Source organism: Botryllus schlosseri, chromosome 7, assembly GCF_051294905.1.
Source record: "Botryllus schlosseri isolate E-star chromosome 7, Bs_hap1, whole genome shotgun sequence".
NCBI classification, from domain to species: Eukaryota; Metazoa; Chordata; class Ascidiacea; order Stolidobranchia; family Styelidae; genus Botryllus; species Botryllus schlosseri.
The window spans coordinates 22,259,992-22,274,759 of NC_137242.1; the positions used below are offsets into that span (position 1 = coordinate 22,259,992).

The following is a 14,768-nucleotide window of genomic DNA, read 5'->3' on the forward strand; positions in this document are numbered from 1 at the left end:
CAAATTCACTTTACTATCCCACATATCCTTATACATAAAGAGTAATAAGGTTCAACAGTCTAATTAAGCTTAAATTAGGCTGCATAAGGAATATCGTAAGACATACGGCTTGGTGTATTTGATTTTGCTCTGCAGAGGGTGCTCAACTGCTCAAGCTAAATCGGTAGAGTTCGCAGTATTACAAAGTTTGTAGTACAAAGGCGGTACGAACACGAACTAGGCAAACTTTTCCTATGGATCAGCAAGCTTAGTGGAATCACCAATATGTTATATAGGCCTGTGCCTTTACGTACGATCTAGACTTGGCCAGAGATCATCAGTCCAAGAACAGGAAAGCGTGTCTAAGCCTAAATTGTGGAGTTCGCATTACAAACAGGCGATTGCACTGGTCAGCAGATAAACTGCCCAGTGACTTAATAATTCGATGTGATGCAAGATGAATATTCATTGGACGTAAGACACTAATGTGCTTACACTAATTTTATTAATAACAGCATCTAATCCTTGGTTAGGTACACGAGTAACCATCACTTGTTATAGATCGAATGTGCTAATTGTTATAGTTGAAGAAACGCTAAATTCTGCTGTTAACCAACATGAATGTGTGCCAAAATTCCAATATTTTGCATTCAAATATGCCAAATCTCAACACTGACATCAGCTACTATTACCTACATTCCTACAAGGTCCGTATACAATATCCATACACGGATGTTTTCCGAGCAAGTGAGCAACTGATACCGATTGAACTTCTTTTTTCCATGCAGTGACCTGATCCTCTCGCGCGGAAATATTATCTCTAGCTTTGCATTATACACGCATCGGGAGCGTTGCTCACTTGTGAACTAGAAAAGCCTAGCTACCAATAAGTTTTTAGAATTGCTTCCAAACGACAACATTTACGGGCTCATTGTACTTAATATCGTGTTTATTTGAATTATTCCACGTCGGAAAAAGTGAGAAACATGGATAAGTTTCATCCGCACTCATCCCGCTTTTTCATTCACACCATTCGCACCACGCTTGCCGTTCGCACTCAACCAGATTTTTCATTCGCACCACTCGCACCACGCTTGCCGTTTGCACCCAACCAGATCCTTCATTCGCACCACGCTCGTCGTTCGCACTGAAATTTTTTTCATTCGCACTAGTGCGAACCGTCACACAGGTTGAAAAGCACTGGATTAATCTATCGCAAAGTATTCTGCTTTATTGTAGTGTATGAAGATCTACCAAAATGTGACTGGCTCATAGACCTACCAATGCGTCGGAACTGATATTTCTGTCATCACATCTCAAGTGTTGCGGCCAGACTAATCAAATGTTTGATTGGCCTTGCAAGTTCACAATCTGTGCAATCCATTTTTGATAATACTACTAATTTCGGAAATTAACTCGCGGGCTACGGGGTGGCCTGCCCTGAACTAGAACTATTAACATGACTATCATTTATCAATCATGACTTCGGAAATGTGTTATTTCCAGTTACGTTCGTAGCTTTGTACTACCGTATATCTCGTATGTTGCGACACAGCCAATCGAGGTTTCAAGGCTTACTCAATGGAAAAGTTTATCAAAACTACGGTATAATTCTCGTTAGTAAATCAACTTTCAGTATAATTTCAGTAGCCTACTCGAAAAGTAGTATTTTACTACTCGCCTCGAATCAATAAAGTTAATACTCGATTCAGATTCGAGTACTCGAATCATTGTGGCTAGCCCTACTAGGCACCAGCAATTTTAATTAAAATCAACTTGTGACAGTTGCCTTCTCAAAATACATCTGATGTTTACCTGGATCTATGAACGATTGGCTTCATTGGCTAGCCTCCAAAGAGCGACAGCTACTCAGCAAGCAAGAGAAATTGAGTTCGTGTAATTTGCTTGCTGCTTTTCGTTATGGTCTCGAAGCTCGTCGCAGAGTATATACCAAATGTTTCTCTCACAAACTTCTCGATTTCCCTGGTTTCTCTGTACAGTGTACATAAGATTAGATTTACCTAAACCATTATACAGCAATCACAAAGATAAACTGACTTTGTCGTACCTCGTACGCAGATGTGATCGGTGGTTCTTTTCATTCCAGGACTCTATCCTCTTTGCTGGCTTTCAGTTTCTGCTCTCAGCTTCGGTTGATAATATACAAGCCAGGAACATGCTCTGGCTCTATATTACTGATACAGATATTGAGTATAGAGCCCCATACACTTCGAGAAGGCATATCCGCAACATCCCATAGCTAAAAGTTGGAGCCAACTTCTCCGCATCTCACGTATATGCCTCTCCCACATTGTTTTCCACAAGCATATTTCAACTGGAACACCACACAGACATGGTTTCGTAACTATCAAGACTTACGGAGAATCGCGTTCACACTGGCCATAATTTCCCGCGAATTTACCGAAAAAACGACCTGTATGAACGTAAGTTCGCGGTAACTCTAAATAGGTATGAACGCGCCCTTTTCCCGGAACTGTTTCGGTAATTTTTTCTCTATGTGAACATCGCCTGTTTCGGAACTTGTTCCCGAAAGAGTTTCGTAAATCCGGTATGAAAAGGGCCTTAAATTATCATCTGCCAACCTACCAACTATGCGCTTTCAGAATTCCCACCGTAGCAGACTCCTTGAATACTTAATCAGCAAGCTGTTACTGTCGTCATCATTAAAGCATAGCCGAATATTTAATCAGGAGCCGTGGTTATGTGATTACTAGTCTCCTCGCCGTTCTATGGTCGGTGGCACGCCCATTCCTGGGCAACTACTTTCAATCGCTTTGAGTGAATGAAATATTAACGACTTTCCTGTGACCTTTTTTCAGGCTCATTGTTGTTTTCTGTCAATAATCTATAGAATGAGACACAATCACGGAGTCTTTTTGAGATTTTCCAAATTTTGGACAACCCTAGTGTGCACCCAAAACTCAGTAACATTTTGCGCATTATACCGGGAAGATCACGGTCTTACTATATTTTTGAATGGCCTATGTTACGACAGGTATGGCCTATGTTATGACAAGTTTGCATCCAGAAAAAAGTCAAAATACTCCAATGCTTGACCTATTTATATTTTGAATGTTCTTTATTGTTCTTAGAACATGATTGTGTATCATGTGAATGCACTTTATTGTTTCTTTGGACATTATTGTGTATCATTGAGAATCCACATCGAACAGTATGAAACCTCATGAGTGCAAAGAATCCAGTGAAATCCAGTGCACACGACCATTTCATTTTAAGTGAAGATGGCGGAAATTATATATGTCAATGTGAAATTAACATGTCAATGTGAAATTAACACAGGAAGGATATGTGGGCACATATGTGGGCATTAGGGTTGTTCAAAATTTGGAAAATGTTTGGAATTCTGCGTGTCCATCGCTTATTCTTTAGATTATTGTTAAAAAACAATAATGGGCTTGAAAGAAGCTCCCAGGAAAGCCGCTAACATTTGTCTAAATGCGTTTGAAAGTCGTTGTTGAAGAGTGGGCGGGCAACCGACAGCAGAGGCGGGCAATCACGAAACCACGGTTCTTGATTGGGTAATCGGCTAAGCTTCACTGATTACTGCAACAGCTGACTCGGATTCGGAAGCTTCGCTTTACTAAATTGAAAGTCTGTTTTGCTGAGGTAGAGTCTGTTAGTAGCGGTTGTGGTTCTGTACAAGCGCGTTGTGTGTTGATGAGTCATTAGTAGTACTGTAACACGTGTTCTTTGAATGCTTCACAGTCGATAGCAGTAGTTTATGCTTTGGAGCAACAATAGTGCAGTCATGGCAGAGGCAAAACGGCGAAAGATTGCACACATGCCGCAGCGAAGAACAAGATCCAAATATGAGCAGTACTTGGTCGGATATACTTGCGATTACATCTGTGGCTCGAGATTACCTACTATACGAGAAGTAATGAGTTACTTGCTGCATCTGAAAGAGCATTGTCCTCAGTCAACCCCTACTCATGAACTATGTACTGTGGTGGTGGATGATGTAATGACAGTGTGGAAAATGGCGAGAATTGCGACAACGCAGAAATCTCATGTGGTGCGATCACTTCAAAACCTGCACGAAAGATGGCGTGATCTGAAGAAGAATCCGAAACAGGAAAGTGATCCCAAGGGTAAGAGGAGAAAATTCACTGATGATTTGGACAAGCTGTGGGATATTTGAAGTAGAGATGCCATAACAACAATAAAAAATGACATTTATCTATCACATGAAAGAAAGCTTGAAGACATTGCATTTTATGAAGATCAACGGCAATCTCGCCAGTCAATAATGTTGGGAAGAGACAAAATTCTGGCTAAAGACCTCAAAAAGAAAACAGCAGCCATTGCAGATCAAACTGTTGAAAACGTTTCACACGACTCAAGTTGTGACTATGTTGTTTTAGCATCATCGTCAAGTTGTGACTATGTTGTTTTATTAGCATCATCGTCATCTTCAAAAGAGGGTGACAGTTTGAGTTCAAGTTCTGACTATGATGCTGATGTTGGACTTGGCACCTCGACTCAATCCATTAAACTGATGGCACCTAAAAATATTATGAAAAATACGCATGTTTCCCAAGCTCTGGATCGATTGCAAGTAACTGACAACGATGCAACGATGCTGATGGGAGCATTTATTAAGGCTTGTGGAGGAGATATAGCCATGTTCTCCCTGTCAATATCTTCAACGAAGAGAGCCAGGGAAACAAATCGCCTGGAAATATCTCAGGACATTTTGGAAAAATTTGCCGAAAATAGACCACAGCATGTTGCCATTCATTGGGATGGAAAGCTCACAGAGGATAGATTAGGAAATCGATATGAAGCTTTGTCAATTGTTCTATCTTGTCAACCTCAATACTCGGAAGGAAAACTACTTGGAATTCAGAAGATACAAAATGCGGCAGGTCAGACACAAGCTGAAACTACTTTCGACATAATTAAAAAGTGGGATATACAAGATGCTGTAACAGCTTTGGTTTTTGACACCACAGCAAGCAACAGCGGCTGGAAGAAGGGTGCAGCGAAGATCCTTGAGGACCTTCTAGGAAAGAAGGTTTTTTACCATGCGTGTCGGCACCATGTGTATGAGCTAGTAGTCAAAGACGTCTGGAAATGTTTATTTGGAAAAGCAACAACCGGACCAGAGAACACATGGTTTGCCCACCTTAAGAGCTGGAGCAGTCTTGACAGAAAACAGCAATTCAAGACTCTGACTATTCCTATATGCTTTAAAGAACGAGCAGCAATGACAGTTGAGAACTTCAAGCTACTACTCGCCAGAAAAGATTTCTTCACACGGGATGACTACAAACAATGTGTGACTAATGCTCTTGCTCTTCTCGGTGCAGATGGAGACATACATCATCACAAACCTGGTGCAACACACCATGCAAGGTGGATGGGCACAATTCTGTATGCTCAGAAGATGTTCATGTGGGCTGATCAGTTACATTACAAATCTGAAGAAGTGGAACTGCTGCATCGCTTCAATTTATGTTTAGTTCTCTTCTATATCCCTGCCTGGGTTGCTTCCGGCATCGGTCGTGATGCAGCCGGTAATGACTTGAGATTCATCCAGGACATGTTGAGTTACAAGGAACATGATGAACAAGTTTCCAAAGCTGCTTCACAAAAGCTTTTAAATCATGACTGGTATATCGTGGAGGAAACCGCTGTATATGCCTTGTTTTCGCCGAGTGAAAGCAATGAAACCCGAGAAAATATGGCAAAGACGCTCCTACAGGTAGAGCGAACTTCAAGTTTCAGGAGAGGCCCGCCCTCGTTGAATGCAACTGTACGCATCAACAAGGACACTACTTTGTCTGATTTTATTGGGCCACAGTCGTGATACATATTTGATGTTTCTGAATGCTCTGGGGCGTGGCTAGCTCAACCGGTTGATGTTTGGCACTTATCAGATTCCTACACCAGAATGAGCTCCTACATCAGTTCTGTCAAAGTCGTTAATGATGCCGCAGAAAGAGGTGTAGAGCTAAGCACAGACTATGCTGCAATCTTGACTGACAATGAACAACAAAGAGACAGTCTGCTTCAAGCTGTGGAACAGCATAGGAAGACAGTTGGAGACAGCAGGAAGTCAACTCTAATCAAAAGCCTGTAATCTGCAACTTGTGCCTGACAATGCAACACTGATCTGCAACGTACTTTTTTAATGTCTTTTGTAAATAGTGCTTTTCGTCTTCATTCAATTTTGAATAAAAAGTGTGTAATATGCGTTTGTTTATGGGTGAGACGTCGACCAGTCATAACAAGTACTACTGAGATGTTGACTCCTGGTGGTAAATTTTTGAGTTTCACTCACTGTCAGTAACTTTTGGAAAGGTAGCAATATGCATGCATCTAGTTTATTCGTATCTCAACTAGCGAGAGCACCTGTGCAATACATAGCACTTTCTGCAGGTAGATATTAACTTAGGCGGTTGCGATGTTGTACTATGGACTCTTGGTGACAACATTAACAAAGGCAATATATCATGTCTGTAATGCCACCAACAGAAACGACTGCACAACAGCACGCAAAAATCGTTACCAGCAGTGTTCACAAAGTCGGTCTTTCAGCCAATCATTAGCTTATTATTACCGGCTTCAACCAATCAGGATTAATGGCTTCTCTTTGCCCGCCCACTTCATCGATTCCCCGCCCACTCGCCGACGGCGACTTTCAAACGCATTTAGACAAATGTTAGCGGCTCTCCTGCGAGCTTCTTTCAAGCCCGTTATTGTTTTTTAACAATAATCTACAGAATAAGCGATGGACACGCAGAATTCCAAACATTTTCCAAATTTTGAACAACCCTAGTGGGCATGTTCCACATATCCTTCCTAAGTAGTTTTGGTGGTAAATATGTGGGCATGTTCCACATATCCTTCCTAAGTAGTTTTGGTGGTAAAGATAAGAATGCTGCTCCAACTAGAACATTCAATCTCAGAAGGGATTTGTCATGTAGTCATCCTGAAATCATGAAAATAGTTGAAGAAAAAGACAAAAGACACGCTGCAATAACAGCATCAGGAATTCAGCGACCAACCAAATCTAGTGACGCCCGAAAGTCTATATCAAGCTTCTTCAAATCAGACAAAGTTCAATGACTGCAGATAATTTCAAGAATCATCTGATTGATTTAGTTGTGCAAAACGGACTATCTTTGCGGTTGTTTCGTCAACCGGCTTTCCAAGGAATATGTGGTGTAATGGCTAGACATTTCCGGGACATTATCATCGAAGAGGCAAAATGTAGAAAAGAAGCGATCACAAAAACTCTGCAAAAATAAGTTTGCCTTTTTGAAAATGGATGCAGCAACACGACACAGGGTTAATGACTTTGCAATAAATGTAAGTTTGTTAATGATAGTAATCAAACCATTACTGAAAATCTTGCTGTCAAAGACACCAAAGCTCATCATAATCGAAGATGTTTTGAAGGAATTCGAAATAAAAAATAACATGTTCTCTGCATTGTTACTAATAATGCATCCAATATGGTAAATATGATTGAAAGATTGAATAAAGCAAATCAATTTGATAGTGACACAGTCATGGATGTTGTTGATAGCGATAGTAATACTGCACAGCCATGGATGTTGTTGATAGTGATAGTAATAGTACTCAAGGAGAGGGATAGTAATAGCACTCAAGGAGATATAGCACGGTAGAGCATGAGATGGAAGAATCAGATCGGAAGAATTAGATCACCCTGATGAAGTAATTGATGATATCCTTGAAGAGTCGTCATAGCTTTCCTTGATAAAACACAAGCGATGTGCCGTGCACACTTTACAGTTGGCAATCAGAGATGGTTTGAAAGAAAAGTGCACTGCTTCTTCATTAATTAGCAAGATCAGGCAAATAGTGACAGCATGCAGAACTCCTAAGATTGGAGAAATTTGGAAAGAGGTTGGGAAAAGGAGCTTTGATTGACCAGGTGACTCGCTGAGGGTACTTATATGATCCTAATGTAATGCTTAGTACAGCACAATGGAGTAAGGTTACAAACTTGGAGCGTGCACTTTCACTTCCCCTTTTAGTCACGAAAAAACTACAAGCAGAAGATTTGACGGCAGGTGCTTTCGTATGCGAATGGTAAAACCTTGCCTTTCAACTTGGCCATTCGGGAGGATCGGTTGCAAATGGCATCACATCATCTATGGCGAAAAGGGAAGCCTTACTTTTTGAGAACGATCTGCTTCTGGCTGCTGTGTTCGTAGATCCAAGGAACAGAGTGCTCCTAACTCCTGATCAATTGATTCAAGCAAAAGCTGCTTTGTGCGACATTGTCACGAGAATGAGAGAGGATTGTTGCCAGAGGATCTCCAGTAAACTCGAGACAATTTAGCAGATGCAGAATGTCATTCTTCATCAAGTAATGAAGAAACAAGTTTCGAAAACTGCACCGGTCAATGTCCAGTTGGCAGCTTCTAAAAAACTGTTCAACACTGCACTGGAAGAAATTGAGATATACGATAGAACATGCAAGATACCACTGCATGAACTAATTGATATTCACCCTGATGAAATCATGTGTGTGGCAACAATTGTCACTGCATTGCCACCGACTCAAGTCAGTGTGGAAAGGCTCCTTTCAGCGTTGAAGTTGAACAAATCTGATCTAAGGTCATCGATGAAAGAAGATCTTGCAGAGGCAATCTGTTGTTTCTCAGAAATGTAAATTGAATGAATATAATTGGGCCTGCCAATTATAATCCACGATCCGCATACATTTGTCACTGCAATTTTGATTTGATAGCAACACGTTTGGGTATCAGTTAGCAACACGTTTGGGTATCAGTTAGAACATTTCATTGATATTAGAACATTTTTCATTGATATTGAGAACGAAGTTAAGTGATCGCTCGAAGAATGAAATAATGCTATAAATATGCCTTTATGGAATACGACAAAGTTGCAATCAATAATTCATCAATAATTCGGACATAGGTAGATAATATTAATAACTGAATATTATTAACTGATATTATTACCTAAGTGATGTGATAATAACAGTATAATTTTCTTGAGTCGATTCATAGGAATGTCGTAGTTGGAGTCGGTCTATTGGAAATGTCCGGAGTCGGAGTTGGATTCGGTGGTAAAGTACACCGACTCCACAGCCCTGAGCAGTAGCCTACCGGACATATTGCCAGAGAAGATAGCATGACCAACAGCCTTATTGTAGTATCTTAGCTGCTTTTCTAGTATCTTAGCTGCTTTTCTAAAATATCTGCTTCGGGATCCAGATCATCAAGACTGTCCAAATAGATTGGGAAGTTAAGTAGCACACATTTCCGTTTGAGCCTAGCATTGCTGGTTGAGCTGAACAAAATTGGTAAAGGCAGAAGTATCCCGTTATGTTGCAACTGCACCCTCATTCGGCTGACAATTTTCACGGCATTCTTGATTTTCGGAAAGCCTTTCTCACATGGCTCGTAATACATAACATGTCGATCCTCTGCTTCCTGAAATGTATACTTGGGAGGCATCGACCTCTTCAAACTATTGACCGTATCAGATGCATTATAAATCCTTTATCTGATCTGTTTTCTTTCGATCGATGTCGCGGCGGTGCCCGTATTGTTAAACTACTGGGCAGAGTTGAGGGAAGTGCCCGATGTGCTGACGAATAAATCGTAGGTACGGTATTTAATTTTCAACGTAACGTATTACGTTCTCCGTGCAGAACATAACGTTCTTCGAAGTGTTTGATACACACGACCGAAAATTTTGTCGGCATTCACTGGGCACGATTAACAAAACGTGTCCATGCAGCACACAGTTCCTTATTATCAAGGGGAAATCGAAAACTTGACTTTAGCAAATTCGGCAGCAGTATCTATATCCACCAGAGTTGGATCAATTACATTATTTCAGTTCAATTACAATTACAATTACTTTCATGCATGTTTCAATTACATTACAATTACAATTACTCCATGCTAAAAATATCAAATTACAATTACTCCTTGCATGCTTCAATTACATTACAATTACAATTGCTGCTGTTGAACATGTAATTGAATAATCATAAATTCAACCGTGCTCCTTGACAACCGTAGCGTCGTATTTAACAACAATTCAAGTCTAGTTCAGATTGTGTAGTAATAAAGGCGTTTATGTGCGTACCCGTACATACTACATCAAGGGTCGGCAACCTACGGCCCGCGGGCCGGATCCGGCCCGCCAAGCGAAATCGTCCGGCCCGCGACATAATAATTAGTTATCACAAGAATACGGCCCGTCGCTTCATAATGAGTTTCAATCTGCAGTGCAGCGCTGCATGAAAAAATGCGCCATTGCTACGATATAATTAGTAGCCTACATCGTATTAGTCTATTGTTACGCCATAAAACGAAGGTGGTTGAAGTAGGAGATGGAGATCGACTAGACTGGATCAGTGCTTATCATTTGGGTGTATCTCGTAACCGAAGGTGTTCCATGCTTTTTTAAAGGGTTAATCACTCTAACGGGGTGTGACAATAAAGGTGTTCTTCCTTTGCTTCAAAAACGCTTGGAGCATCTCAGACGCAATGACGGAATCTCAAACTATTCAATTATAGATGACTAGCCTCCGTATGTTAGTTAGCCTGTCTATAGTTTGATTTTCCAGTTAGCCTGTCTATAGTTTGATTTTCCAGAAGGCATTGTGTGCCAAGACAAAAAACCTGAATAGTGTTTTGGCCACATTGGTGAAAACTGTTAATATGATTTTTGTCTCATCAACTGAATCAGTTACGCCAGATATTACTAGAAGCAGAGAATCAATATGGCGATGTCATGTAGGCCTATATCTGTCATGTTCGCTCATTGAGTCGAGCAGCTATGCTTACACGAGTGTATGAACTGAGAAATGAAATAGCAACTTTCCTCGAAAATACAAATATCGCCGACTCATAATCTTGTAATCGAAAATGGGTATCTCATCTTGCTTTCCTGGTACAATTAACGTCACATCTGAACAAATTGAACTTGCAACTTCAGGGGTAAAAACTATATACATGAGATGTTGAGGCGCATTCAAAACAAATCTGTGACTCTTGAAATGTCAACAGTACAAAGAAAATTATGCTCACTTTCCTATACTGGAGGAGAGAAAACCTAATATCAACACTACATTTGTAACTGTGATACGAAATTTAACTACTGAATATTCACCCGCTTTTCCGACATTCCTTCTCTACAAAATGAATTCTGACTATTCAGTACTCTGTTTAATGTAGACGCCAATAGTCCAATACCATTGCCTGAAAATTTCAAATGGGCCTTTCTGAAATGCGATGCAGTTGAATTGAATGACAAATTTCATACAAAGAGCATATCGCTGCATGACTTTGACAAAGAGTACGTTCTTGAAATTGGTCTTTGTCCCAGCTTGACCAGCAATGCAAAAGAAATTGCATCGATTTTTGGAAGCACGTACGCATGTGAACAATAGTTTTGAACAATGAAATTCACGAAGAGCAAGCTAAGATCACGTATTTCGGACGTCAATTTTGAATAGGGTCTGATTCTTGTTTCATCTGACTTGTCACCAGAAGTTGAAAACCTTTCACAAAGCAAGCTGCGTCAATTGTCACAATTATTCTGTGTCGTTGAAGTGTAAATACATGTGTCTTCGGATTGGTATGATTGAGATTGCAGCAATGTAGGATAATATACCGAAGTGAGCGTAAAATATAGTACTAAGAAAAAATCCGGCCCGCCAAAAGGTTGTACACCCAAAATTTGGCCCGCGACTAGCAAAAGGTTGCCGACCCCTGTACTACATGATATGCTATGTAAGATGTCATTGTGACGTAATATAAGCGTGTTTTGTATGCTCGGTAATTATGGCTCACGTAATTGAAAATGTAAAATGTTTTTTACCTAATTTCCTATGGGTTAGGATTAAGGATAGGGTGCAGTATGTCGTTGAAAAAGTATTATAATATATGCACGTGTGGGATTTGCGTATATAGTATATAATTAAAGAAATAATATTATTTTTATCGAGGGACGTAAGAATTAGGATGAGGAGTAAAAACAAAACCGTGCTTTGTCAGATAAGACGTTATATAATATCCAGTGGTCTGGTTAGTTAGCCAGACGAAGTAGCGATGCAGCATCGTGATCTGAAATCGTATTGTAGATTGCCAACCCACGGATAGATTCGCAAGATGTGAGTCACGGATGAATGCACCGACAAACGTACTGCAGAGCCGGCTAAAAGCAGCAAACTTTGTAGTCCTAGAGCTGGCGATCCATGCGTCCAAATTTGATGCATCTGGTCTTTATCGTAAGCTATTGATGTACTAATTCCGAAAATACAAAATAAAATCTCGTCAAGGCAATGTAACTGCTCCAAAATAGCCGTTTAAGGCCGACTGTTCTGAAAAGTGAGAGCGCTGCAGCAGCATGACCACAACAATTACCTATTACGCCCAGCGATTGTTCAGAACAATGCCGATTCCCAGACTTTCACGACTATTTTGGGATGGTACCATTGCCTGTAAATATACTTTTATTGCGACACTAGCTTTCGATTAGGACCATACATATCAAATTTCGACGCTTGGATCGCCAGCTAAGAGACTATCAATTCTGCTGTTTTTGGCCGGCTCAGCAGCTCGCTTCTCGGCGTATTCAGTCGTGAGTCACGTGTTGCGAATCCATCCGTTGGTTAGTAATCTAAGAATTGTATACAATGGCAGCCGAGGCCAGCATAGCGGTGGAAATAAAAAAAAACTTCGCCCGCAAGGGCGCAGTCAAGGGCTTCCGCGAATGGATCTACCAAATTCCTTGTCGACATTTAAAGATAATACATTATAATTCAATTCTTTTATGTTGTGCTTGTCAGGTCTCAATAGCAACTTAATGTAATTGAAATTGTAATTGAGCAAAATTTTTGTCAAATTACAATTACAATTACACAAAATAAATATGCTTCAATTACAATTAAATTACAATTACATTGAAAAGTGTAATTATTACATTCAATTACAATTACAAATTACAATTGATCCAACTCTGATATCCACCAGCAGTATCTATATCCACAAGTACATCCGACCACGCAAAACTCAAGAACCATGGCCTATTAACACTCCAGAAATGAATACTAACAAATGAGAGATCACCCACATGGGTACCGGTAAACCTATAGAGAAATACTACAATGGAGCTGTTGGCACGCAGCGTTCTTTGGGTCATGTTGAACCACCGACACGGTCGAGGAACCGTAACCTGATTGCTAACTAAACTATCAAATTATAATGCTGACCCTTGCCTCATGTATTTAATCTGCATAACACTACAAAACAAGTGCAATGCGACGAACGCGACCACAGCTCTCAACTCGAACTTCTGCAAATTTCTGACTACCACGAAAACATCTCCGTCGGTATTCATCCGCACATGTTTTTGCAGTAATATTCGTGGATGGTGTGTGCCTGACTAGCATCTCTTTTGTGACTAAAATGATTGTTTCCGTCTTAAACGATATGATATCATCGTAACACAGTGAATAATTGTCAAAATACACAGTTGTCTTGCCTTGACTTACGTGCTACGTACGTACAATCCGCGTAGTATTCACGTGAGATTTCCACCTATTTCAGAATCGGCCTCTCAATTTCCCGGTCAAAATGTACGGTGTGAAGCCATGTTTTAGTAACCCTGCTATTCTTCTAATTTACCTTGCTATATGAACAGGGCCGTAACAGCACTTCGCCTGCCCCCCCCAAAAAAAACGTAGGTCTTGGGGCCCCCATATGTTGATTAACTGAACTTTTGGGGGGCTTCGCCCCCCAGACCTCCCTCGGGCTGTTCGCTTATTACCCTGACTTACTTATTCTCCAATTGGGGGCAGGAATGAAACAGAACTTCGTCAGGCCCCGCAAAAAATCTTGGGTCTGGGGCTCCCACAGGGTGATAAACATACCCCATGACCTTGTTCGCTTTTGCCACGAAATGAATGAACTGTTTACTGCATAGTGAGCCAGCGCGAAACGGGAAAATTCATGATAAAATCGGCCAATAAAACCGGGAATTGCATATATATTGCTGTCAACTTCTTATCCTCTCTGCTCACGAAATCAGATTTACCGGTAGACCTGAGTGAGGTGTTTTGGAAACTGTAGGGCCCGTTGGTATGACTCCTTAACATGACGGTATTTCGTGACCTCCTGTCTGCTTTATGAAAAATGTAGAATCGCCATAACGTAGGCTATGAAACTAAAAGACGCACACCATTTCAAATTGGTATTTCTTCACTGGCATATAATTTTTTTCGTGCGGGATGGTATTTGTCTTGTGAGATTGCCAAGACAGTATTTCTTATATACAACGAAGTTTTCGGTCAGCATTAGGGCAGTCATTTTCGGCCAAGGTTTTCTTGGTGCATCGTGGCGCGGTAATGGCCAACACCAATATGCTATTTCTATACATCTTGCGTATTTATTCTTGTGGGAAGAGTTCCCAAAAACCAGATAATTGATACTTGAAATTTTGAAAAAGTTGCATAAAGTTTCAAAAAATACTATATAATTTATGCTAGCATAAAGTTTTAAAAAATACTATATAATTTATGGCAGTGGTTCTTAACCTTTTTTCCTCCAGCGCCCCCTTTCAAAAATTATCGTGCTCCAGCGCCCCCCAACCTCATATTGTCTACAATAAGTCAGAGGGAGGGCCGTAACAGCACTTCATCAAACCCCCTAAAAACGATTGCCGCCTTGCGCACCCATAGCGTGATAAACCAAACTTCTGAGGGCTTCGCCCCCAAGAACCCTGTA

The 14,768-nt window shown here is 40.6% G+C and overlaps 1 protein-coding gene and 1 long non-coding RNA gene across 2 annotated transcripts in view; one reads left to right on the forward strand and one right to left on the reverse strand.

Annotated features, from left to right (window-relative positions):
• Positions 1-3,496: 3,496 nt before the first annotated feature.
• The window catches only part of LOC145443012 (uncharacterized), a 70,473-nt gene continuing 59,201 nt past the window's right edge, over positions 3,497-14,768 (reverse strand). The window contains exon 2 of the long non-coding RNA XR_013916266.1: positions 3,497-3,935. This is a non-coding gene — a long non-coding RNA (uncharacterized LOC145443012). The remainder of the gene's footprint in view (positions 3,936-14,768) is intronic.
• LOC145443426 (uncharacterized) lies at positions 7,828-10,116 on the forward strand. Its single transcript, XM_080321393.1, has 2 exons — positions 7,828-8,332; positions 8,411-10,116. The coding sequence occupies exons 1-2, from the start codon at positions 8,150-8,152 to the stop codon at positions 8,669-8,671; spliced, it is 444 nt and encodes a 147-aa protein (XP_080177519.1). The 5' UTR covers positions 7,828-8,149; the 3' UTR covers positions 8,672-10,116.

Excerpts from the sequence above, each read along its gene's own strand:
- LOC145443426 (XM_080321393.1), top strand. The coding sequence starts at position 8,150 with ATGGCGAAAAGGGAAGCCTTACTTTTTGAGAACGATCTGCTTCTGGCT. Across the intron at positions 8,333-8,410 it reads TCTCCAGTAAACTCGAGACA|TTGGCAGCTTCTAAAAAACT; the intron begins ATTTAGCAGATG and ends GTCAATGTCCAG.